The 27,484-nt window shown below is 48.3% G+C and overlaps 2 protein-coding genes across 13 annotated transcripts in view; both read left to right on the top strand.

Annotated features, from left to right (window-relative positions):
• The first annotated feature begins 6,528 nt into the window (after positions 1 to 6,528).
• Positions 6,529 to 18,005, top strand: arsj (arylsulfatase family, member J). Its single transcript, XM_067261481.1, has 2 exons — positions 6,529 to 6,992; positions 15,997 to 18,005. The coding sequence occupies exons 1-2, from the start codon at positions 6,667 to 6,669 to the stop codon at positions 17,387 to 17,389; spliced, it is 1,719 nt and encodes a 572-aa protein (XP_067117582.1). The 5' UTR covers positions 6,529 to 6,666; the 3' UTR covers positions 17,390 to 18,005.
• Positions 18,006 to 24,682: 6,677 nt separating this feature from the next.
• Positions 24,683 to 27,484, top strand: part of camk2d1 (calcium/calmodulin-dependent protein kinase (CaM kinase) II delta 1) — a 47,074-nt gene continuing 44,272 nt past the window's right edge. For all 12 annotated transcript variants that reach the window (XM_067261600.1, XM_067261596.1, XM_067261591.1 and 9 more), the window contains exons 1-2: positions 24,683 to 24,998; positions 26,050 to 26,144. In XM_067261600.1, coding sequence (XP_067117701.1) covers positions 24,937 to 24,998; positions 26,050 to 26,144 — 157 coding nt within the window. In that variant the 5' untranslated portion in view covers positions 24,683 to 24,936. The remainder of the gene's footprint in view (positions 24,999 to 26,049; positions 26,145 to 27,484) is intronic.

Raw genomic sequence — 27,484 nt, 5'->3', positions numbered from 1 at the left:
ACTACAGCTCCTTTATCCAGCCGAGGCTGGGGGCTGGGGGGCCTCTCGGCCTTACCGCAGGATACTTCCATGTAAAAACCCGAGGCTGCATATAGCTGTCTACCCTGACGCCTGACAAAAAAACTACTCACATACTTCCCCTGTGCGGTAATCCGGTTCTTGGCTGCCATTGAAAAGCCGAACGCTCCTTTTATTACCCTCAGCCTGGTGCAGAGTTTGGCATAGATGCTCTCCAGCCACGCCTAAGCTCTGTTTCAGCTACAGGCTGCAGTGAGTGTGGGGTTACTGGGTTGAGGCGATGCGGACGTCTTAAAAGATGATGGATGTAAATGCCCCTGAGGACTCGTCCCTTCTTCCTCACGCTCACTTCTCTTCATCGTTCTCTGTCCCAGCTCTTCCTGTCATCGCCTGTTTTCTGGCCTTTTCAGTTCTGAGGTGACCTCTCTAACCCCACATCTGTTCTCTGTGTGGCTGTACTTTCCTTTATCGCGTTCTCTCCCTTCTCTCCTTCTCCCTCTCTCTCTGTCTCCTCTCCTTGAAGCATTTCCCTTTGTTTCCATTCATTCTGCTTCTCTGCTGGAGTCGAGTCAGGACCCAAGGATCCACCTGGTGCCGCACCAGACATCCTAGCCCAGCCAGGAATGACTCCTTACACTCTCTCTCTCTGTCTTTCTCCTCTCCCAGTCACATGCCCCTCTCCTCTCTCTCTTTCCTCTCTCCTCACTCTTCTCTTTATTTCCTCTCCTCTCCCCTCTCTGTTTCCTCTCTCCTCACTCCTCTCTTTCTTTCCTCTCCTCTCTCTCTCTCTTTCCTCCGTCCTCACTCCTCGCCTCTCTCCCTTTTCTCCTTTTTCCTCTCTTTCCCTCCCTCTGGCTCTCTCTCCCTCCCTCTAGGTTTCTCTCATTCTAGTCTTCCAAGTCCTCTCTCTTCTCCTTGCTTTTCTGCCTCTCTCGCGGGGCCAGTGTTTTGTTTATTTTCTTTTACTATACCTCCAGAGGAAGAGAGAGAGAGGCAAAGCTGCTGAGCTTTCAGAAGTTCTGAAGAGGAGAACAGGAGCTCGCGTCGAACCAAAGGGACACGGGACTGGGACCAGGGCCAGTCACCGCTGTGCGAGCTTCAAGAGCGACCCTGAACATTTCTCCCCATCAATCCATCTCCCTCACTTTTCTTCTGGCGGCCGACGTAAAAAATGACTGACAGCTTTTATCATTCCAAACAGCTGGATAGTCTGCACTGTTCCAGGGTGCAGCTTTAAGAGGCTTGCATTGGAAGCTCCGAGTCCTCCGATGGGGACTGTTGGTGTGGAGAAGAGGAGGGGGGGAGGGGGGGGGGGGGGGGGGGCACTAACTCATGGTGCACGGAGAGAAAACAGGCCCTGTTGATACAGTCATTTGAGCCAACTGGATAACACATTAGGCACTCGCCATGCTAACAGGGGGCTGTGCTCCTGTCCAGCTGTGCACGTGGCCAACGAAACCACACTGGAATAACACGGCCAGCGACCTCCTAATAGATATTGCCTTGTCGTGGGGAAGTCGTTGTTACCTGAGGAGAGCGCTAACTTCTTTATTAGCAAGTCAACTTTGTTTAGTGTGTCGGTGTTAGCTTGCGAGGTCATTGGTGGAGGCGCGGGTTGAATTGCAGGCGTAGCGTCTGACATAATACAGTGAGGAAAGCAGTTTGGGTCGATGTTAGCCCACCTGTGTTTTTCTTCAGCACAAGAGTCCCATTCTCTGGCTACGTCTGGCCGGACATGTCGAAAGTTCAGAGGTCATATTCAGGCTCATATGGTCCTCGAATCAGCCCACTGTTGACTTCTCCCTCAACCTCACTGCTCTGCTAGTACCCTACCCTCCTCTCTCTCCATCCTCTCCTCCTCATCCTCCAGTCATTCTCTGTCATCTCTCTTTCTCCTCCATGGGGTTTTCCGACTCCTACAAATCCTTCTGGATGGTTCTCCTCTCCTCTGTCTCCTCTCGGAACTTCTCTCTTTGTGGAACCGCAGGGCCGACATCCCATGATCTAGCAGCACCTTCTGTTTGGACACACGTCAGCCATGCAGTGTTGTAAACTTCCCACTTCAGATTTTGTTTTGTCTGGATGTCCTCTTTTGTTCCAATGGCTGTCATTGCGTGCCTGTTCTAGACAGCTGTGTTATTTGTTGGGAAAATAAGGCAAAGATGAAACCACTCAACCTTATATCAGATATAATAAGAGCATGAGGGTTGAGTCATGCCTGTGGGGGTGAGGGGGGGGGGTTGCATGCCTGTCAGTTAACACCTGCTACCTCAGAGGGGAAACCAAATTGTCTGGAAATATTGTTTTTTCACAAGTTTCTGCTGCTTAGCAGGACCTCTGGATCTGAAGTCAGCCTTTGTCATCTCCACGTCTATCTTTCAAGGTAGTGCCTACGTGCACCCTTAAACTTCTGTTTTAATGAACCCTTCTGTAACTATTGCTATTTTCGTTGTCGATAAACCTGTCAATCTAAATCCCATGAATGTGTCTTATCTCTTTACACCATATTTTTCCATTTTACACCATATTTTCTCTTTTACTAGACCTTACGGTGAAAGGCTGGTGTGCCTGTTTTCATTTAGGTGACTCTGTCACCCAATCACATCCAAACACGAAGATGTCATCAGAGGGATAGTGTCCCTGAATTTGTAGGCTTTGTTTGTTCCACACAGGAACAAACAAAGCCTACTATCTGTCACCAATGAGAGCTGTGCTGGGGCATGTCAGACCAACATATTTCTGTCTTTTACCTTCTAATAAGTAATGTTAGATGATAGATTCTTGCATGACTAGCAGCCTGCATCAAAGTAACATCTTTAGACAAAAAACATGATGAAGGGGAAAAAAATGTTGTTGGTGAGAACCATGTTTGTTGGTCACAAACTGTCTTCATTTTTAAATTGAGAGAGCTGGCGGACATGAACCCTTGTAAAAACAGCTTGTTTTTGCCCAGTCAGGTCTAATAAAACTAAGAGCTTAAGGTTGACTGCCTGTTATTTTACTTTTAATCAGGCCTTATTAAGAGCTTGCAGAGTCTGTTGCTCATTACAACTTTAACACTCTTGAATTAGCCTGCATTAGGATGGACAGGACAGAACACCAGAATGGTAACTGAGAGGTAATGGATTAGCTGACTCATTTTGTCCAATAGAATTGTCTAAAAGGTACAGGAGTCAATTCCAGATTGCTTAGTTACATTTACATTTTACATTTAGTCATTTAGCAGACGCTCTTATCCAGAGCGACTTACAGTAAGTACAGGGACATTCCCCCCGAGGCAAGTAGGGTGAAGTGCCTTGCACAAGGACACAACGTCATTTGACACGGCAGGGAATCGAACTGGCAACCTTCAGATTACTAGCCCGATTCCCTAACCGCTCAGCCACCTGACTGCCTAGTTCATCCCTAGTTCATCAAACCCACATCAAGAAGATTGTATCGTGATTGTGTGACAGGAATATTATATTTGAATGTCACATTTTTTACTTTACTTAGTATTTTAACCTTCTCCTTTTGGTGGAAAAGCACAAAACTGTCAACCAACAGTTGTTTAAACAGGTAATACTGCTCAAAGCAAGCAATATTTAATCAAGATTTGACAATGACGGCTTGAACATACTTGACATTCTTTCCCTATCTTTCCGTCAGGGTTAGCTACGGTGCATTATGAAGTACAGTAGGCCTAAACTGCTCCACCTGCTCTGTCGGTATTCCCTCTAAGCTACTCTGGAATGTCTGACACAATGACAGTTTGCGGGTGAGTGGCTCTCATCATGAGGGTCCTTCTCACTGGCTCACCGGTAATCTCTGTGTCAACACCCCAGTGCTGAGAATCCTCTGCTTTATCTGTGTGAACACAGATGGGTTGTTGTGATGCCAACCCTGTTAGCCTAAGCACTTGGGAGTGTATGGAAACACTGACATACTGACTGAATGTAGCCAGACGATTAACAGATTTGTATGTGTGGAAATGTTGTTGTTATGACTTGGCAGTAAGAGTTACAACGGGGACATAATGTAGAACAAACAAAGCCAAACCAAGAGACATGTTCCTATTCAAAGAAACTACCCAGATGAGATTTTCGCTTTTGTTTTGGATGTAAACCCTTATTATTTCAGTTCCCAATCTTGTAAAGTGAGTCACCTTAACAATGAGGCGATTATGCAGGAAGACGGCTCTGTTGGAATGTGCTGTGAGCTTGGGTTCTGAGAACAGAAGAGGGTTGGCAGAGGCCGTCAGTCTGCCTGTGTGTTTGTGTGGGGTAGAAGCCTGCATATTTACTGTCATAACCCGGGGGAAAAAATCCTGGAAACAAAGAGATGAAGCTTGCCATCCGTTTTCTTTCAAACGCCAGAGGGAGAGGGATCGGGGGGGGAGATTTTTCTCCAAGGTGGCACGGGCTCACAGGAATCAGTCTGGCTCCTCACGTCCTGGGCCATTGCATCATTTCTGAAGTGAGTCATGTGAGGCCATCCGGCTAGCCACACAGCGAGGAAGTGTGACTGGTGCTCTGGACTGGATGAGTGAGCAGAGTACTGGAGGGCATCTTCCTTTCACAGCAGAGTTGATGAGGTACTGGGAGTTCTCTCACAAAGTGAATGACTCATTCTGCTGGACAGGATGCCCCGGAGTCAAGGCACAAAAGCCCAATGGATCGCTGGCCACTTTACGAAGGCAAAATGGTAATAGGTAATGGGCTGACCTTTGTTAGTGTCGAGCGAGACCCATCTGGACTCTGAGTGACCGAACGGCTGAACACACGTGCTGCTCAGGTGAGCTCGACTTGCGATAAACCCTCGGGAAAGTCGAGGGGCCTTAGCGAGTACAGCCGCTGTTTGTCCTGCGAGGCCTGTGTCCACATCTTGTACCAGCAGACCCAGTTTCTGTCTGTCAACGTTTGTTTATTGAGCAGAAAATGTATTCATTTCTCAGACACCCACGCTTTGGGTCATTAGGAGTGTGCGTGTGTGTGTGTCTGTGTGAGTGAGTGAGTTCTGGACACATGGAACCTAAGTCTCCATCGGTTTAGCATTGCTCAAAGACGCACACTGTACACCCCCCGACACCTCTTGCCCAATTCAGTAAGTCACACCAAGCTCTTTATGCACGAGCCCCCAATCATAACAATATCTGTCAAAGTTTGGTGGACTGCATGGCAGTGTCCACTTCTGCATTCCCTTCAAGAACGTCAACATGCTCGATGAGATAAACCCGGCTGAAGTAATCCTTTCTCAGCACACCAAGTAGGCTAGTCTTCTCTTGAGCCATAACATGGATCATACCAGTATGACATGTTATCATTTTAAAGCCATAGGCCCAGTTTCCCAGACATGGATTTAACCTAGTCCTAGACTAAAAACGTTTTCAATGGAGATCTTCATTGAAATGTTCTCTTACTCTACGACTAGGCTCAATCCATGTCTGGGAAACTGGGCCATAGAGTCTATTGGTTTCTATATATCATTAGTCCATGGAAAGTCTACACATTCAATGGTGGAGGGAGATATAGATCAATTGTCTCAGGACTGCAACATGTGAAGGCAAGACGTAAAAATATAGGCAACCACTTTTTACGACAGATGAGAGATTACAGGTTTATCTCCTCACCAATGTTTTCTCAAGTTTAGTGTCTGTCTCCAGGGTCGAGCTATACATCAAATGTCAGACTTCCAGAACTGAAAATTCAGAAAACACATTGAGCTTCTTGCCCAGGAGTCCCGAGTAGGCTAAACATGTCATCAGTCACTCTCACGCCAGGACAGTTGTAACTCATTTGAATTATTCGTCTCCAATTATTTAATCACGGACAGAACCAATAGGGGTGCACTTCTCGAGTTAAATAAATAAACTGAGAAGAGACCGCGCGTTTGGGTGACACATAGGCACACTGGGCCAGTGTCAGTCATGCATGATTGAACACACTTGTCTTTACTTTCGCGGTAAAGTGCAGTGGTGCAGCACTTCAGTTGAGAAGAGAGAGCGCACACAAGGGATAGGCTCTCCGCTGTATACGTTCATTCAGAGCAGCTTGAGAAGGCGGCACTCACAGCTTGGAAGGGATAGGACCGATTCATTCTGCACAGCCAGGCGAACCTGTTTCACGTTTTATATGTCATTTCTCTTGGAATATTTTTGAGCCGGTAGCTGAGAATTAAAAGCAAGCATTTATCGGATATTGGTGTGTTTGGAACAAAGACTCACAATCAAGTAACTTCAACGATAAGTGTGAACCGTTTTAGAACTTTGGCATCCAGTGTTTTGGGATTCTTGTGATTTGCAACAGTACCAAAACCTCCTACAGACCGCGACCGAAATTAAATGCATGTTTTCTTTTTCTGCACACATAGTTGGAACTGAAAGGTCATCGATTGGTTGTATTTCCAATTTTTTTGTCAGGCTTTTTTGTACGGTTGCCTGCAGACAAACTTGCTGTGGAAGAATAGGACACTGACTATAATGCGAACCCAATTTCCAAGTGTTGCTGTTACCCCCGAACATGTACAACGTGCCACCGCACACAAGCTTTACCCATTATGACAACCAGCAACTATGTAGCACTTTTCGATGTATCAGAAAAACATCGTTTCTTCATTTTAAGGGTGTTAGCAACGATGTATCAAATTGTTCAATTTTGACGAGACGCAAAAATGCACGCGTTGAAGATAAAGATGTTTCTTATTAGTGTTCTGGCGAGTTTACTGATGTTCTCATCTTCAACGCGAGGCTATCAGATGTCTTGGGAAAATTGGAATCAGAATTTGCGCAACCGGGTGAATGAGCTGGACAAGACATCTACACAGCCTCACATCATTTTCATTCTGGTGGATGACCAAGGCTTCCGGGATGTGGGGTACCACGGATCCGAGATCAAGACTCCGACGCTGGACAGGCTGGCCGCGCAGGGGGTGAAACTGGAGAACTACTACGTCCAACCGCTCTGCAGCCCTTCTAGGAGTCAACTCATGACCGGCAGGTGAGTTTCTCTCGTCCAATTTCTGATATACATTTGGATAAGGGTAATTGTCCATCTACATATCGAGAACTCCATGTCAACGGCATTACAATCTGGTGGGACATCTAGTAGCCCAGTATACCATCACAGCAACAGGAAAGGAGGTGTTCAATACCAATTTGTTTATAGCAGATCGTGTGATTAACTCCAAGTGTGCAGAGTTTACACTTTTTTCATGTTCTTATGGGGCAATGACGCACGAAATCCATTAATTCTGCTGAGCGAGCACAGCGACTACTACAGAGACAAGAGCATTTAGTCTGCTTTTGATGCCATAAGCTGCAAAGAAGCACCCCACCACTAACTACTTAACTGTTTGCAAGCTGCAGTCTCTGCCCCCCCCCCCCCCCCCCCCCCTTAGCAACCACCTTGTTTGGGACCAGCAGCAGGGAAAGAAACCGACGTATCAGAGAGCAGGGGAGCTTGATTGCGGCTTGGCTTTGTAGTGTGCTCGGGTTTCGCATCAGCGCTTTTCTGTTCTCTCCGTCCTCTGGGGCTCCAGGAGGATGGTCTGGGGGGGGGCTGCCCACATCTGTTCCACTCCTCAGGAGACAGGGACGTCGCTGGGCACCTCTCCTGGCAGCCGTCCGGGAAAAATAAGGAGAAAAGTGCCCCTGCAGCTCTCTCTACTCCACCCCTGGATTGCTTTCACAGCAGCAGGAGAGGGGTAATGGTGGCGTCCACAGGGAAAGGGAGGTGGAGAGTCAGTTATGTTCCCAGACTACTGCTGAACGGGCGATGGGAGCGGAGGGGGTCAATGCAAGGCTGCATCGGCCCAGCTGCGATTAGACGGTTCACCTCCCAGGTCGAGATTAGAATTCAAGGAGAGGGTGTGCGGGGTTTGTTCTGTGTTTGTTGGGCGGGAGTGCACAAGTGTGTGTCTTCATGGTGTGTGTGGATTATTGTGTGTGCGTGTGTGGCTATCTGACGGTTGTATGTATAAATCTCAAAGGCAGATGAGAAGCTAAAGAGCTGTATTGTCATGTGTAGTGAATGAACCATCCTGGATGGATTTCCATTTCACGACTGCGGCAGATGGCCACCACTGTCTAGTCAGTGATCCATCCCCTCGGAGCATTAAAACGTCGATGTTTCTCCTCCTTTGCGTGCCGCGCCTTCACCCCCGAGATGTTTGGCACGGCAACCACCCGAACACATCCCCAAAATCCACATTTTGTTTATTGAACCCTCATTGTAAGTCGTGTCTCTGGCCCACTGTGTGTATCAGGTTCTCTCAAATGTCAACACGTGGACTGGTTCCTTTGCCTCATTAATATTCTGATTTATCCAGGAGGCTGAAGCACTCCTGACAGGTGAAAATAAACATCCTGATGGCCCAGAGCACAGGCACATGTAAGGTCAGGGTGAGGTCAGCTCTGCTTTTTTTGTCTGGAGTGACGTGATGTATGTTGTCTGGTGGCTTTTACAGTGGTGAGGAATAACTGAATTAGACCTCATCTAATGTGTTTTCGCTGTTTGAGCCAGATGCCTTCACAATGCCGGGAAGATAAGATGAAGAAAAATAAGAAGTAACATATGATAACAAGCACTTGGAGTTGGAACAGCAAACACAAAAAAGCCCAAATGTGAGAATTCATATTGCAGGAGAATCCTTAAAGGAGACTTTCTGTTGTTCAGTGCAACTGCTTCAAAGGGAAAAAACACACATTTTCAAGGTGTTGCCTCTCCATCTACAAAAGCTCCCCTGACAGTTCTGGCCACCATCATTCTCTTTAAGTGAATATTGGAACGTTTGGAAGCATATGGGAGATATTAATGGTTGAGGACTGCTTTGAATTGACCCATAGTACTAAGACCCTGTACAGCCAGTGTCGTCCCAGTCTCCCTCTACACCCTCCTTCCCTGTAACACAACACCTCGCCACTGTGGGAAGGCCTTGCTGCCTCGCACACACAGACCCCCTGCCTCCTGGCCTCGCACACACAGACCCCTGGCCTCCTGGCCTCGCACACACAGACCCCCTGCCTCCTGGCCTCGCACACACAGACCCCTGGCCTCCTGGCCTCGCACACACAGACCCCTGGCCTCCTGGCCTCACTGCCTCAAACACAGAGACCCCCTGTTTCCCGGCCTGGCTGCCTGGCTGCCTCGCTGCCTCACACACACAGACCCCCTGTTTCCCGGCCTCGGGGGGTCCGTTCCCGGTGACCCGCGACCCGATGGCAGCACGCAAGACTGACCCCAGCATTGGAGCGATCACAGGGCTTCTCTGAAATGAGTATATCAGTCCTCGCCTCTTATCCCCTCATTGTGCTCCCTGGGCAGGGTCAGGAGAGGAGGGGGTCTGGAACTGAGAAGACACGGACAGAGCAGAGGGAGCCTCTGTCCGGCTCTTGTTCTCACAGCAGTGAGAACACTTGATCCTGGGGCACCCAGGTGGCTCACCGGGTAGAGAGAGCGAACCACGTAGGCTTAAGGCCTTACTGCAGGGGCCCTGGTTGGGTTCCAGCCCGAGCCCTTTTCCGCATGCCTTCCTTTTTCTCTCTCCTTGCCTTTCCTGTCTCTCTCTCTTAACTATCACTCTCAAAATAGATAAAACGCCCCCAAAAATGCCCCCCAAAATATATATTTTTTTTTAAAGTAATCCCTTGATCCCTGATGGGAGCAGGGGGAGGGACTGCTATGCTATACCTGGCCTCCCGAAGTGCTGCATCATCTCATCTTGACCTCTGGTTCTCCTCGAGGGTGCGCAGATAAGATGAGGCTGCAGCTAACCCTTCCTGTCTGAGGTGCTGTGAGTGACTGCAACTCCACGAACCCTTACTGTACTCGCAGACCTGCATTGTGGAGTCATGCCAGCGAGAGGGCAGAGGTTGCTTTCACTGGCAGCGGCCTTGCAGCCCTTTTTTAAAGTGGAAGAATGCGGCCTATGTCTGGGGAATGCTTGTTTGACGGAGCGAGACAATGCTCCAGACCAGGTCTTTTCGGAATTGGCCCCGCTTCAGACACAAAGGTGGTTGCGATGATGGAATTTGCCGGAGAAGTTTCGCAAACACACTCCTGGCATGTCCAGATATGAGCGTCTCGGCGCTGGGGCGACACGACAAACGTGCCCAGACACAGCAGACGTGCGGCCTGTGCTGAAGGTTCTCTTCCTGGACAGGGGGGGGGGGGGGGGGGGGGGGAGGCATCTGCAACCGACACGTGATTCTCTACTGCCTTTCTGGATGGGTTACAACACCACAGCTGTTTGTCAGATAGCTGGGAAAATTCTTGAAATATGTCTACTGTACTGTCCCACTTTAACGCTTGATAGCATTCTTCAGTGTGTTCCACCCCTATGTGACTAACGTTAATAAACCTGGGTGAATAAAAGTATGTACTTTGACCAGTTCCAGGGACACACTTCATCTGTGTCTCTGTAGATCCTTGCTTCTCACATGGACGGCCCCAGTGGTCGCTCTTGACAACCTGCCAAGCAGGGAAAACCGCTGTGAGGCTAAATCAAAATGCTATCAGAGGCCTACATCTCTGATGAACTGCCGTCCGTCAGCAAACAAATAATTAGGAATGCGGCCCCAGGGTCCCCGGGGTGTTCTGGGCGGAGCGGAGAAGATGGCCAGCGAGGATAAGAACAGGACGTCCAAGAGCACCTCTGTGAGGCGGAACATTGTGCTGCTGTGGTGCTGACCGCTGTGGCTTGTAACTCTATCGAACCGCAGCTTGTCGTTTATTTGCCTGCCGCTGCTCCTCTCGCCTCCGACTCTCGCCCTATCACGTCTCGCCCTATCACTTCTCGCCCTATCACCTCTCGCCCTATCACCTCTCGCCCTATCACCTCTCGCCCTATCACCTCTCGCCCTATCACGTCTCGCCCTATCACGTCTCGCCCTATCACGTCTCGCCCTATCAAGTGTCGCCCTATCACGTCTCGCCCTATCACCTCTCGCCCTATCACCTCTCGCCCTATCACCTCTCGCCCTATCACCTCTCGCCCTATCACCTCTCGCCCTATCACCTCTCGCCCTATCACCTCTCGCCCTATCACCTCTCGCCCTATCACCTCTCGCCCTATCACCTCTCAGCCTATCACCTCTCAGCCTATCACGTCTCGTTTTCCTCCTCTCCGCCTGTGGGCTGTCGTCTCATCTCTCTCGCCCCCCTCCAGCTTCTCCGAGGATCTGTCTCTCTCTTCAGACTGCACCTCCACCCACACCGCCACACGCTATCCAGAAGCACCGGCTTGGGATGATGATGATGATGAATTGTTCAAGTGGGTGGTTGAGGGTGTGAGTGTTTTGATGGAGGAATTCAGAGGGGGGGGGGGGGGTGCAGAAGCCGGAGGTGAGGGTGTGGATCCCGAACACGAGTGAAGGAATCTGCGGTGCTCCTGGTTGGTAGAGCGTGAGGGGAAAGGTCGGACGAGCGCCAAGGGAGAAGAGGAGCGAGGCTGCGAGGCGGTGCAGAGATAGCTGTGGCTGAGCGAGGAGGGGAAAGGAACAGAATGAGAAAGTGAGCCACATCGCTTCAAGGCTGAATGTGATTAGCTGCAGAGAGCCTGCTTATTCGAACCATATGTGGGGAGGACGTGGAGCACTTTAACATGGCTTGGCCCCGGCGCTTGGCCCAGCGAGGGTTTGGAACTAGAAGTCAGTCTCTGTGGCGGTGTAGTAGTAGTAGTAGTGGCAAATGGCACTTGCCTTGTGGGACTGTGTGTGATTGCTGGGGCTTGCTGATTTGTGTAATGGAGTGTGTGATTTAATTGGCTTTGTGGCTGAGCAGTTGTGTAAACAAACTGGAGCGATATTGGGATTAAAGGGGTGTTTGAGATTGAACAGTAACTTGAATCTGATTTGGCCCCGGTTGAGACCCTATACCGTTTTAAAGTATGATAGGGGCGAATGGGTGGGGGTGCCAACAGCTGAAAGTCTTTTCTTTTGCTTCCGTTCATGGCGTCAGACCAAGCTTTTGTTGGACGTCGGAAGCAGCGACGGCCCACCTTTGAACCTCGACCTTCAAACCCTAGAGCCCCTTAGAGGCTTGGCAGGGTTTTAATGAGAGTCTGTAAATCAGCTCTAGCAGGACGCGGGGAGGAGCGGTGGTGGACGGGCCCATCTCAAACACGGCAGTTATTCCAGTCATCGCTTTCAAAGGGGCCCATAAAGGCTCGGAAGCGTCCTTCAGCAACACCAGACACACCATCAACGTCGATGGTTCCCCTCGGAACCCCCCTTATCTCAGAGAGGAACTACAGGTTCCTCAGGAATGCATGGAGTTCCAGCCTGTACAAGTCACCGTCAGCATCCTAGAGTTGGATGGTTGATCTGGTGAAAGACGAAAGCAGGCACGCCTTGATCTCGTCATCACACTACACTACGTGAGGTCTGGCACCTAGACCAGCTTATTTTTTAATGACAAATAAAAGCGAATCAAGTAAAGGGTAAAACGTTTCACTTGGACTCTAACGGAATGTATACCAGCGATCCGTTTCTGACAAAGAGGGGAGATAAAGGGGCAGAAAACTTGAACGTTTTATGACCATATGAGGAAGGCAAAACACAAACTTAACTGCTTGTGAAGAGGGTTGGACGGATGCCTTGTGATGAAAAACGAACCGTGGTAGGGGTGTTTACTCTGCAGTTTGCATCGGGACCCAGGACCCAGTCTTCAACAAATCAGTTGCGTTGAGAATATAGACAGTTGGGTTATACAGCAGGGTGAACAGGTTCGGCTCTGTCATTGTCAAAGCTCCCCATGCGTTGTGCGCCAAGATCCCATGGACTTTCCCAGAGCTTGATTGCGTGTGTGTGTGTGTGTGTGTGTGTGTGTGTGTGTGTGTGTGTGTGTGTGTGTGCGTGCGTGTGTTTATCCACGGACAGATGTGGCTTCTCTCTTCCTGCCCAGCCTGGTATTAGATCATCATACCACTGGATTCATATTGCACAGTCTAATGACATGCAGTCAGCACAACAATGAGGCCTCTATCTCCTAGTGTGTTTGTTGTGGGGTAGTGTAAGCCCCCAGGGCCCAGAGCACCATCTGAAGAGGCTCTCCATCTCCACATGAAACGCACACAATGGTTAGCGTTCCCTCATTTCACATTTCATTCATTTGGGTCGGCGTCACGTCGCCGGCTCGTTTTCCTGCCCTCTGTGATCTCCCCGTCAAGTGGAAAAGGCTGAAATTGGATTTCAGGTCTCACCGCTTAAATGTCGACACTTATGCGTCCGGTGATTCATTTGAAACCATCTGGTCCTCTTTTGACGCTTCCTCAGAAAAACTCTCTCTCCCGCCCCCCCCCCGCCCCCCCCCACACACACACACACACAGATGTGCCCTCCTGAGAACACATGCGATAGGGACATCAGGGATATGTACGCCTTTCGGTGCCATGTAGACATCCCCCTGCTGATTTGAGCTCCGTAAAGTCCACCCTAACAAAGCAGCAACACTCCTCGCCAGGTGTGTTGTGAGCATTGCTACCATGGCGACAGGCGCTGAGACACATCTGCCGGGCAGTGGTGGAGGAGGAGCCTCGCCTCCTCCCCCCAGGCATGCTGTTCTGGAGAGGGGGGAACCATTACCTTCTTAGCTGGCCTTCTCCCCCGGGGCCCATTAGCTAATCCCTATGCTGTCATTTTACATGCAAACACTAGAACACACATAAACATGCACACCAACGAGACAGACACCAGGAAAATGACACGCATACGGATATATTCATATATGGATACAGGCAAAAACCCTGGCATGCGTCAGTGTGACGGGTTGATGTTGTGTCCAACTTTTTAAGTCAGTCACGTTTAAGTTGGAAGCCTTCAAGAATGTTCCGACGTTTCATCGAACTAAACCGTGTTTTAGTACTTTTCAGTTCCTCCAATTAAGGATTAGCCGGCTCCCTCAAATATCTGTAGCTGTTTGCTATAGAAACCACTGTAATATCAAGGACAATAGGTGCCTGAACAGTTCTGCCTTCAAAATATGCTAGGGAACATATGGATGTCAGTGTGTGAAGAAGCTATCATGTGGCGGATGGTTGATGCTCCCAGAATTAAACTAATTCCATTAGCACGCTGTGCTCTCCCACATATCACTTTGAAGGTTAAGGAAACTTAGACCAAACCGAACCTATAAATTACCTCAAGTACAGCGCAATGACCAACCCAGCTGTGGTGCGTGGAGGGCCGTGTGTGTTCTTGTGCACGTGTTTGTGGGAGGCGGAACAGCATGAGGACCCCCCCCTCCTCCCAGCCCGGACTCACACAGGGCCACGCCGCCTGCCCAGCCTTCACATCTCAACCGCAGGGTACATACAGGGTACTCGCTCACCATGCTCTTTTCACAGTAGCAAACAACCACCTTCTCTGCCTTTCCCAGAGCAATGGGTGTGTGTCGTGTCCTCCTTTAGCAGTAGGAGAGAGATGAGAAAGAGAGAGAGGGAAATAGGGTAAGAAGGAGACTGGTGTTTGTCTTCGCTTTCTCTGAAAGCAAAGTCGAGGATCCAGGCAGAGCTGAAGTCAGTGGTAGTTTTTTTTTGTTGTAGTTTTCTTCCCCCTATGTAGACGCCTTCCAAAATCTCAGGTTGACTCACTTTTGAGCCAAGACAGGCAGGCTCCTATAGACACTGGCAGACTCTTTAAAAGACTGCCTTGTCAGCCATAGGCAGCAAAGCCAGAAGGCACTCACTATGTCATTGTATGTAAACGTAACTTGGCTCTATACATTGGATTATTACTGAAACTCTACAGTGGCTCCTTATGATTGATGGCAGCTAAATATGTGGTAATAGTACGGTAAGAGTACTATTACCACATATAGTACGGTAAGAGTACAGACATTGCCTGTGGTTATATCTTTTTGGATATAGACATCAAGCTTCTTGTTTTCTTGTGGACCCAACCATTCATACTTTTAGTTGGGTCTGAAGTTTGTATAAAACACTGTCCTTTTCTGTTTCCCAAACTGTGTTTTTTAAACAGCATTTCAAAGCCAACTTATCTATCACTGCCAAGATGGCGTCCACATGAAAGCAGCTTTGTCAGCTGAAGGTCAACGCTTCGTCTCCTGCCTCCTCCTTAGTAACAGGTTTCCAGTTCCTGCATAGGAGCTCTGGGAAGAGCTTCCACCTCTACCTCCACCACAACATCCTCTGCCATATTGGTCTTGGACATGTCCTGTCAAACACTGTGGACTTGTGTTGCCAGGTTTAGATTGCCAGGTTGTGCACTGAACACTTAAAGTATCTGTCCGTTCTAAACCGGCTTGACTTGGACCGCATCCATTGTCATTAAAATGGGTAATTTACTGTATAAAACCTTTATACAAAGCATTTTCTGTGCAGACTACTAGTCTGGGAAAGGGTTCGTTGTGCAAGTGAAAAAATGGAATCTGACATTTTGCTAACTTATAAAAGGATACATTTTAAAGGGGATTACCATGGTCTTGGGACTGCGTTTGGTGCATTTGATTGAAAGTCATACAGTAGCACATTAAAGTTTTTCAAAGATTCTCCCGCTCTGTATGCTTGTCTAATTAGTAGTGACCCTGTGGAACTCAATCCACTGCCATTCAAGCATAGAATTTACAGGAAGCACTTTTACAGTTTAAACTCAGCCAACTGATGACTGTTAAGAGAGGAACATCAAAACACCTTTACAGTGTGTGTGTGTGTGTGTGTGTGTGTCACACGCTTGTTGAAATCGAAACTTGAACACTCATTACCACACATTGCACTAAACTATACAACGGTCAGATGGGACGAAACTACATGGGGAAACAAAGTGTTTTTTAAGCTTGATGACTTCCTGTGTGTCTGCCTTCTTACCCTTTTTCCATCTAAGGAATGTGTATGGCTTTGTGTTGAACCTATGCAGTTCTGGTAATGTCAGTATGGGTCGTAATGACGGTTGTGGGCGGAAAAAAGAAGGCTAAAACCCTGTTCTTTGCTCCGCTTTCTTCACCCGTCATCTGACATTAAAACAATGCTGTCCCTTCTGTCTTCCAGGTACCAGATCCACACAGGCCTCCAGCACTCCATCATCCGAGCCAGCCAGCCAAACTGCCTGCCCCTGGAAAATGTGACCCTGCCCCAGAAGCTGAAGCAGGCGGGCTATGCCACCCACATGGTGGGCAAGTGGCACCTGGGCTTTTACAAGCGCGGCTGCATGCCCACCCAACGTGGCTTTGACACCTTCTTCGGTTCCTTGCTTGGCAGCGGGGACTATTATAGTCATTATAAATGCGACGGCCCAGGTATGTGTGGGTATGACCTCTACGAAGGGGAGGAGGCGGCCTGGGAACAAGATAGGGGCCTGTACTCAACCCTGATGTACACCCAAAAGGCTGTGAATATCTTGGCCAATCACAACCCTAGGAAACCTCTCTTCCTGTATCTTGCCTATCAGGCGGTCCATTCCCCTCTGCAGGTTCCCGCCCGCTACCTTGAACGCTACAAGTCTATCCCCAACCCCCACCGCAGGAAATACGCAGCCATGGTTTCCTGTTTGGACGAGGCCATCCACAACCTCACGCTGGCCCTGAAACGCCATGGTTTCTACAACAACATGGTCATGGTGTACTCTTCGGACAATGGTGGCCAGCCACTGGCCGGGGGAAGCAACTGGCCTCTGAGGGGAAGCAAGGCCACCTACTGGGAGGGGGGCATCCGGGCGGTGGGCTTCGTCCACAGCCCCCTGCTCCTGAACAAGGGCACGCGGTGCCGTGGTCTGGTCCACATCACCGACTGGTTCCCCACCCTGATCGGTCTCGGGGAGGGGACCCTGGACGAGGACCTGAACCTGGACGGCTTCGACGTGTGGGAAGCCATCAGCGAGGGCCGGCCCTCCCCGCGCCAGGACATCCTCCACAACATCGACCCCATCTACACCAAGGCCAAGAACGGCTCCTGGAAGGCCGGCTACGGCCTCTGGAACACGGCCATCCGTGCCGCCCTCCGGGTGGGCCACTGGAAGCTCCTGACGGGGGTTCCCGGCTACAGCGACTGGGTTCCCCCGCAGACGTTCTCCAATCTGTTTCTGACCAACCGCTGGCACAACGAGCGCGTGCGCTGGGACCGGGGAAAGTCCGTCTGGCTGTTCAACATCACGGCCGATCCCTACGAGCGTGTGGACCTCTCGCTGCGCCACCCGCACATCGTGAAGAAGATGCTAATGCGGCTAGCTCAGTACAACAGGACGGCAGTGCCCGTCCGCTACCCGGCGAAAGACTCGCGCTCCAACCCGCTGTACAACGGAGGGGTGTGGGGACCCTGGTACAAGGAGGAGCGCAAAGACGAGGAAGACGAGAGGGAGGTCAACCTCCTCACAAACCACCTGGCGAAGACGCGACGGAAGAAGGCAAGGAAGCAGAGGAGGAAGGTGGAGGACTCGCCTTTTTAGCGACGGCCTTTCTTTCGTTTTGTGACGGTGCTTTTTTCTCAGGGATTGACACACACACTCTGTCTGACAGGACGGTTCTGATTAATGGACTCTCTCGCTCATTTGACAGGCTTTCGAACTCAGATTTTGCTGTACCGAGACTCACAGAAATCGGGCGTACATTTGCCTCATTAAGGACGAGACCCACTTTGATTGAGCACTACTGTTAGCCTCAACAACGAAGACCTCAGAAGTGTTAGGGCATTGAAAGAATGTTTATTTTTTTAAGTTTTAAGTTTTTTGCATGCTTGAACTTACGAGACCTTATGATTGTTCATAGATTTATTACATTTAGGTATGAAGAAGAAATATAATTAACATTTGCTGACAGCGGCATTATTTTGTCGAAAGTGAAAAATAAAGGACTGGAAAAAAGAGTCTTATTAAATTAGCTGTTGATTGCAGTGTTGCAAGATAATATAACCAGATGTAGGATTTATATCTGAACTAGTGACATTAGATTTACTTTTGTTTTACGAGCAAAGTCTGTCTGTACTTAAATATCTTCTCCTACATAACCCCTCCTTAGGTCTGGCACCAGTCCAACTTGAATGTAAAACAAACTAACTAAATAAAAGCCCCATGACAAAGATCTCTCTTTCTCCAACTCTTTCTTTCTCTCCTCTCTCCCTCTCGTGGTCTTTCCTCTCTATCTCTCTTTCTCTCTCTCTCTCTCTCTTACTCTCACTCACTTTCTCTCTCCTTCCCCCTAGACATTTATTGAAAGTTTTATCAGACCCAATTTTCTCATATTTTTGGCTGCAGTCCATGCTTTGGGAAAGGGACAGGGTCTGCTGCACACTTTCTTTGTGCTGGCGCGTGGCTACTTAGTACCTCTTTACTTTAGTGGAAAATACTATAAAGCCGAGTTTCACCAGTGGGAGAGAGTTAACTCCTTTGATGACGATGTTAAACGTTTTAGGTTGGTCCGTTTCAGCGCTTAAGCGGTGAGGGCTGGAGAGAGTTGAAGGGAGACTGAGAAGGTTGTGAGCAGCACGGTCCGCAGGGGATGGGGCTGGAGAACAGGCCTTAGCAGACTAGAAGGCTGTATTCTTAATTTGACTCTTGTTGCCTGGAGATCTCCACAAACATGCGCATGAACACCACATTGGATGACAGAGGTTCAAACCACTAAACAAGAGAGTTGTTGTTACTGGGTTGTAGTTGCACTTAACAACTCAGTCAGTCTTTTTAATGGCATCAAATGACTGTTAAATGTCCCTAAAAAGCCTTATACAGGACTAAGTATAGATTCTAAACAAAATACCCTTGCACTTATGTGTTTTTGTTGATGAATGTTACGTTTTATGTGCCTACAAACAGGGCGAAGCATAAGTGATGGAAGCCAAAGTGTTGGTTGTTAGTACAAGGAAAACTGTTGCCTGTTCTCGTTGGAAAGACGTCAAAAACTTGTCTCTCCCCGGCATTGTACGGCTTAAAAGTATATATTATTATACTTTTACAGCCACATACACGACAATAACTGTCATATCCTATCGATCTATCTAGTCCTAGTCATACAAGCTGTCTGTACAGCCAGGCAGCTGGCCAGCGAGGCAGAGGGGAAACCGCGCTGGCCTGGGGAGTGAAGTACTTCTTTCCCACCCAGACCACCCCTTCTGCAGAAATGTGCCGGGTGCCAAGCCATGACCTCAGACCTTCTCCATGTTAACCCCCTCCCACGGTGGGTTTACCCTGGTCTTCCAGACAGACTGACATGGAGATGGTTCCCCTGCCTACTGTAACCCCCCCCCCCCCCCTCACCACCACCCACCCCACCGCCACCACCCCCAGCAGGTGAAGAAGCTAATCATGTTATTCATGCTGAAGACTCTTCCATCTCTGGGACCAGTGGGATTGAGAACTCATGGGAACCAGATTTTACAAGCAGTGCTGTTAGCCACATATGTGCTTGTATGAATCCCAGAGGCCTTTAAGACTGCTAGACGGATAGAGTGTGATCTCTCTTTCTCGTGCATTTCAAAGGTTAAGCCTTGCTGCTCCAACAAAAAGCTCCTCTTAAAAGACTGTCTGGACCAGGAGAACAGTGAGGTATAGGCACCATGTGCTGTGGTGCATTATGGGAGATACCAGTCTTATTTAGCTGCATCCAACTGAATCATTTGCCCCTTGGAAGCCATTTACTCACAGAAAGCTTTTAAGCCACAACTGTCTGGAAACTCAGGACTTCTTTGAACTGTGGGCAACCAAATCCCTCGTTTGGGAAGAGAAACACCAGCGAGGGAGGGATCTTTCCCACAACCGAGTGAAATAAGACAATATGTGAAGCCTTTTCCCTGCTGGGAAACATCATCGTTCGCACAGAGTAATACGGGAGATTAGAAGTGTTGCAGGGCGCGGCGAGACAACCTTGATCGGCACCAAGTGCTGTAAAAGTGCGTTCCTTTTCATTCAACAGGCGTGTGAACGGCCGTAACCGCGTGGTTACGGTTTCCGCATGATCAAGGTGCAAACGATCCGAATGATGTTTAGCCTCAGGGAACCAGGCCAGCTCCGCCGCCAAGAACGACATCTGAACACGATGAGTCAGCGAAAGCTCTTGTTTTAAACCACCTCTCCTGAGGAGAGGAGAGATGTTGTCGAAAGAAATGACTCACACAGAGACCCGTAATCCATTATTTCACAGCGTTGTGTGAATGCAACCTAATGCCCCGGAACATCACACAAGCCTGCATTCATAACTGGGCAGAGAACATTCCAGTGAGAAGAGGTAAGGTGGATCTGAAGGGCTTGGACACCACAAGGAGCTGACCTACTCATGCTTTATAGTGGTGGAGGAGGAAGCCACACCCAGGAAGTGACCTCAGGGTCACAGATTGACGTGTCAGGATGCTACATTATTTGTGGGAGCAGGACACTTTGCTACACACACACACACACACATACACACACACACACACTAGTATATGTCATATCTGATGGAAAGACACTGTCCTATTGTAATTTCAGCTTCCTGTACACAACCATCAGTTCGACGACATTTTAAGCTGTGACATTTGTGTCCCCATGAGCTGATTCTCAGTGTGTTTGTGTGTGTGTGTGTGTGTGTTTTCCATCACACGTGTTTGTGTTTCTGCGTGTGTTCGGATGGACAGATTATTTTGGCTAGGAGTTCTTCCACACCACCAGAGGAACAGACATGGGGATTTCCTGCAATGAGCAATTTCACCCGTGCACAACTGGAACTCTTCTTGGCAGTTAGAAGAGAGTTTGCCTCTCTTTTTTCACATCCCCCACCCCCACCTTCCTTTTCTCTTCCCCCTCTTCCTCCCCCATGTTTCTGTCTCTTCCTGACTGGGGGATCTTCATATGGCTGTCGTATTGTTCCTTTCTCGACCACCTTCTCCCCACTTCTTCTTCTCACCATCCTCCTCCCTGTCCTCTTGTGTTCATGTTCAGGCGTGTGTGTGTGTGTGTCTGTATTCCAGCTGTTCTGTCGGTCGAACCTGACAACCTCTCCACACTCCAGCCCTCTAGGCCCCTAACCTCTAATCGTGCACTCACCCACCACTCAACCCCTCCAACCCTCATCCAAGGGTTAGGGTGAGGGTTAGGCCTATAGCACCAACCCTCCAATTCTCTACCCTCGCAGCCCTCCACCCCTCCAGCCCCCACTCTCCCAGTCCTTCAGCCCCCACTCTCCCAGCCCTCGAGGCCCTAAAGAGCCATCCATCAGCAGCCTTCAGCCTCCACCCTCCCTGACCACACACCCCCTCCAACCCTCCTAGGATTGAACCCAAGCCAGCATTACAGGATCCTCCCATTGCCTCTGGCTGAGTCTCTCTCTCTCTCTTTCTCTCTCTTTCTCTCTTTCTCTCTCGTTCTGAATCCAAACCCATTTAGTGTGTATTTAGTATTCCCAGCTTGGAGCTGCCTATCAGAATTGTATCTATACAAAAAGATTTACCATGTGTTGTCAGATGCATTGAAAGTAAATATTGTTTCTCAGATAAACTTCTGATGGACAGACCTGGGACCAGGGCAGCAACAGTGAATGATTACAGCAAAATGTCCTCAAGAGAGAAATCATGTATAAATTGTTGGTTTTCAACATGCAACAAATTTGCAGATTTAACGATGTTTTGACAAGGTTGTGATATTTTTGTGGTTTAGTGTTTTCAGTGTTTTTTTATGACCAGAACGGCTGATTTGAGCCAAGTTCCGACCCAGACTCCAACCACAGAACACACTGTACTAGAACATTCTAGACTAAATGATGTCAGTGGTGACCTTATTGTTGACCCGAGCCGTCCATTGGCTGTGATCACTACCTATATATTACAACTAAGAGCAGGTCCTCCATCGGTGGAACAAGCCGGTGTCCCAGGTCGAAATGGATAAACAGAAGATGTTTTCTCTTCCAGTGATGTAACCTGCAGCAATTCCCTCAGTTATCCTCAACTACGAGGTAATTCCTGTTTGTACCACACCGTGAATTTATGATAATCTATGTATGCATTAACGTAAACAATGCTAATTCATGTGTGTGTGCTCTGATATTCTATGTGTATGGGTAAGAATGTGTGTTTTTAAGTAAGTGAACGTGTGTGTGTGTGCGCTCCAGGTCAACGCAGTGCCCTCCAGCTCTCCTTGGTGGAGGTGAATACCTGTGGTCCTTCAGCTTCAACCAGAACTGACACCAGGTCCCCCCTCTCCTACCCTGAGCCGACCCTTCAGCCCCCAGACATGAAGCCCTGCAGTGGGGCAGCTCCCCCGGACACCTCCTCAGAGATCCAGCCAGCCTGGTCATCTGGCAGTCAAGGTTTCCTACAGCTGGAGCTCTGAGGGGAGGAGCAGGAGGGATATGAGGAGGAGAAGGGGGAGGAGGAAGAGGCATGCTAAGAAGAGATGTGAAGGGAGAGCATGGAGAAAAAGGTGGGGAGGGAAACAAGAGTACGGGAGGTATAGAGAGAGGCAGAGCGAGGTTGAGAGAGGGAGAGAGAGAGAGAGAGAGAGAGAGAGCAAAGGCAAAAGGAAAGGTGGTGGGACGAGAGAGAGAGAGGTTAAAAGAATTAGAAGGAGGAAAAGGGAAATGTATAGTGGCAGTCCTCCAAAGATATTAACAGTACGGGCGGTGGGGCAGGCAGGCAGGATGGAGAGAACAATCCCTTCCTCACCATTCCTCCCACATGGAGTCACTTCAACCATTCAGCTGTTCAGCCTCCTGGCTCAGCCCCAACACCCTAATAACCTCCTTCCCCTCATCTCCTCTCCTACTACACCACTAATGGGACAACCAACTGGATAGGTTTACACAAGAGCGCTCTAACCTATCCACCTGCCACAGAGCTGTGTCTGTGAGGGAAATTGGAGAGAATGAATACTGGCGATTCCGACTGTTGAGGTGGACAATAGTGGGTTGGAATTCCATGACTTAACCCTTTATGATCCGATCTTCCCATTCTTTCCACTCCCAGGGTGTGTGTGTGTGTGTATGTGTGTGTGAGTGTGAGAGGAGACCTTTCTGTGGAACTTTAGAGGCCCATTCTCTCCTGGGCTTCAGTGGGTTCTCATTGACCTTCACACAGAACCAGATGGAGCGAGAGATTAAACACTCTCGCTCTTTATGTGAAGTCCACATGTTCCCAATACGCCAGGGGAGAATGAGGAAAAATGTGCAGCCATTAAAAGTTATTTTGTGAAATTTGTCTGACTGGTTTCAGTGTTCATTTTAATAGGAACAAACCATGTGCTTGGGAGGTTTCTAGCTTGTCTGTTAACTCAGTATCAGACAAGGCTACATCAGGGTTCAATGTGATACAAGTGAGAAGTTTACCTTCTGATGCCAAACTGTCAATCACGCAACTCTGAAACTGTTGCTTTTGGTATTGTGCGTCACAAATATGTATTTTTGCTGTCAAAATAGGAGGGCCCGCAAACATATGGAAAATACATTCATATTAAATCTTGTATGAAAAGACGTTTATTGTTTTAATGTCGTTTTTTGTATTTGAATTGTATAAATCAAGATATTTTCAAAAGGTCTCCCTTGTCAACTCTGGAAAACTGCTCTTCCCAGGGTTCATAGCTCCCAGCTGTAAGAATGCTCACTGGTCACCAGGAATGTGTGTGGCAAGAACTACTATAGGTAGAACAGTTCGCCAGTCATCCATGGAGTAAAAATAAATAGGATGTTTGACTGACTTGCACTGTTTATCCACGATTGAATGATTCAGATCCCTTCCTAGTATGCCCAAGGCTTCTTCCAAGCTGGAAATTCTGCTCTGTGGGTGATAGTTCACTTAGCATGAAAAGTGATGTGCTCAGTAGGGGCCATTAGGGGTAGACTGTTTCCACTGCTCAGAACACAATCATTGGGTGTGCAGCAGAACCTGTACCAGACAAGTCCACTAGAAGGCATTATAGTGCAATTAAATGTGGGCACACCCCAACCATTCTAATTATAGAATGCATTGTCATGGTGACAGAAATGATCCAGGTATAAATAGTCACTTTTATAATATGCAATAGGTATGCCACAGATACAATATTTTTTTCAAGTGAATTCATTTACTATGGGGTTACTATGTATTGACATTGGGATAGTGAAACAAATACTTTCAATTTGACAACTCTGTCACGGTCGTTTCAATTATGCCTGCATGCAATACTGAATAATACATGATATTTTCCCATGCCTGCATACTGTGGGCTTTCTCAACTCTTGGCATCTTAGGGCAGAGGCCCTAGTCAAAGATGGCGTTTGATGGACAGGCGCGCTGTCCGTGACTCACGCATGATTCAAGCTAGGCTATTATTTTTACAGAACATCAACAAAGTAGGGCTCCTACGTCATGATTTATATTGCCGTATAAATGGTAAATTCCCCAAAGATTAACTTCATTTTCGGATAAATACAGATCATGTGTAGCATCCAATTAGCGACAGGTGCACAAACTCAACCTGATTGCTCAATTATAATAGGCTATAAACGATCTCGTGAAAATACATCAATGCACAAATTAAAAGGACACTTATGGCTAAATGGCGTGATTACAGATCAATTGCTGCGTTTTTTCATGATAATAAAAAAACTGAGGCTAAATTAGATTTTGGCTGTGATTCAACTTTAATTCAGAGAAGCCTTTGCAATCAGCATCAGCTGTGACCGAGTCCTTGGAGACCAAGGCGCGTCCATGATGTCGACACAGCTAGGGGGAGATATTGCACAGTATTTACAACCAGGAAGCGCTCCTTAGAAAAGTATCTCACTCAAGCCGAAGTGACAGCATAGACACCGAACAGCAGGTCCCGACGTGCCCGTGAACCCATCAACTCCAGTAGTGCCAAGGATCACTTTGGGCGTAGGAACACATAGTTGAAATTGCAAAGTTGAGAATTGAAGGTTTGAATATCTATTCCGTTTAGTTTTGATCATTTTTGGAGCGACAAGTGCCACTTGGAAAGCAGGCGAGGGTCTGGAGTAGCAGCAACGCTTAACAGTCCCAAATCGGTCTTCACTCTCCTGTCTGCTCGCTTTGTTTGCAATGGCAACGACAACCTGTACCAGATTTACCGACGAATACCAGCTTTACGAGGAGCTGGGAAAGTAAGTATGATTTTGGATATAGCTTGGCTGCCCACAGGTTTCTAGAATGATTTGCAGAAGCTCAAAAGTATCTGTCGGTCATATCGTTAACGAATGCTTACCTGTCACCTGTCTGCGAGGCAAAACGTGAATCTTTGAGTTTTGTTTATCCTCATTCAACATCAGTGAACGTTTATCCAGCTGTATGTTTTGAGCAAAATATTTAGGTAAAGCACTCATACTCTATTATGTCTTTAGGGTTTTGGCTACATAACGTTAGAAGTCTCCGCCCTGGTTTGGCGTTCCGTACTTTGTGCTACACCATCAACACAGCCTTTACAGTTATTTGGGAGCAGTTTTTTGCATGTAGCCTATGATATGGGGCGTTTTTCAGAAACTACTATTTTGAACTACGCGCTGAGTTGTAGTATTTGTGCGCTGTTCACCCTAACTGCTGCTTAGAAACGCTTAAATGCTCACTAGAATCCAAATGTTGAACGTGAATACGAGCTGTATCACAGGGCAAAATGTTGTTAGTGCTACTTCACTTAGTCCATCCCATAACTCAGAGGGTCACCACTTTATTTGTTAGGGCGTGCATGGTACTGTATGGCGTGGGTGGAGAGGACGGGACTTGCACTTTTTACTGTCTGTTTACAGCGACGTGTCAAGAAGCGAACTCCTCCCCTCAAACGCCCTCTGGGCGCTTCAGTAGGCCTACGCGCGGTTTTCTAATAATTCCTCATTAATGTAATGCAACTAAGGTGTTTACATATACAGCCTCTTCCAGCTTTAGTTCGTGTGATCAATTCATTTTTACATACAATATGTATATGTATACATATGTACCGCCCATACAGCAGGCTAAAATGTTCGAGATAAAAAAAAAATACAAACACCTTCTAATGCGCATGAAACATGGCCTTATTTCAGTCTCATAAATCGAAATTGAAGCCGTCTAACAGCAATGCTAATCCTTTCATAATTGGAGCAGGTGTCACCAGCCACCTAGCCTCAGTGATTGACACGCCTCTCATTGCTACCGCCATGTTTGTCTCCTTCTGCCCCACAGAGGGGCCTTTTCTGTGGTGAGAAGATGCATGAAGATCTCCACTGGACAGGAATACGCAGCCAAGATCATCAATACTAAGAAGCTGTCTGCCAGGGGTAGGACTCTTTGCCATTGTTATACCTTAAAGTACTGTAGAAGCTCTTTGTTTTTTGTTTTTTGAAGGATCATACAGATGCCAGTACACTACTGGCATCATAATTCATTTGAGTAGAGGCCTATTTTAGAGTTTGTCAAAGTGAAGGTGGCAACCACTCTCTCACAAGGAGCAAGTTACCACAGAAACATCGAGATTTCTCTGCCACTCTCCCCAGACTCCCCTCTTCAGTCATCTGAGAAGTAACTGCTCTTTCCCCTTCACTTCCTCTTCTCATCCCTGTACCTCCGAGTGTGGTTCTCCGTGAAACCCCAAAGTTTGACTCGCACACCTCGTACAGTGTCGCATAACCCGCTTACTCTGTTGTGATTTGCAACCTGAGTCACAAATGTCGCACGATGCTCCCTGACCCTCAAAGGGCAGAGAAAGGGAGAATTTGCCTAAAAACCGTCCCCTTCCAGGAGCAGACGACTCACAGCCTGACCTTTTCCATGACGGCCTGGCCTTTGGTCTCCCTCCAGCCTGGGGTCTCCCTCCAGCCTGGGGTCTCCCTCCAGCCTGGGGTCTCCCTCCAGCCTGGGGTCTCCCTCCAGCCTCTCTCTCCTGCTGGTTAATGGACTGCTCTGTCCAGGAATGGACTGCTCTGTCTCCCCGTCTTTGCTTCCCCTTCATTTCTTTTCTTCTTTTCATCGTTCAGTGGCTCGTTCTCCTTGGCAGACAGCTGTGCAGAGCGGGCTCGTGGGCAGTGGCCCCTGCTGTCTGCATGGCAGCGCTGATTGATCCCTGCTGAATCTTAATGGTGTGGAGAAAGAGACAAACACACACACACAGTAGAAAGAAAACAAATACACGTAAGCAGACACACGTGTTACACACACACGGTAAATAGGAAAAAGATTGCTGACACACACACACACATAGTAGATAAGAATACGTGCAGTCACATACATGCTCTCAAACACTGACTGAGCGGTGATTTCACACAGGGAACAGGGGGGGGCCTTCCTCGCTGAGCAGACCGAAAGAGATTGGGTTGCAGCGCAGAGGGGGATGGAGAAAATGGCCAGAAGAGTGCAGGGATGGATGATGGAGGTATTGAAAGGCGTGCCCTCATCTACCAGAAAGCTATCACAGGAGCCCGGAGGGGCCACAGCTGGAGGGGAGGAGAGATGGCGGAGGGGAGATAAACTAGCCCGACGCACGGATGAGGTGATGTCATCTCTGTAGGGGGGTTCCCATGACAGAGCGTGTTTTTGGATTGGTTTGCGTGATGCACCACAGTACGGGTAGTGAACAAATGAAAAGAGAAAATGAAGGAGAGATGGATAAAGGGGAATGAAA

Source organism: Osmerus mordax, chromosome 23 (assembly GCF_038355195.1).
Source record: "Osmerus mordax isolate fOsmMor3 chromosome 23, fOsmMor3.pri, whole genome shotgun sequence".
NCBI lineage: Eukaryota > Metazoa > Chordata > Actinopteri > Osmeriformes > Osmeridae > Osmerus > Osmerus mordax.
The sequence above is the reverse complement of the archived record's forward strand: the minus strand, read 5'-3'. Positions and strand labels throughout refer to the sequence as shown.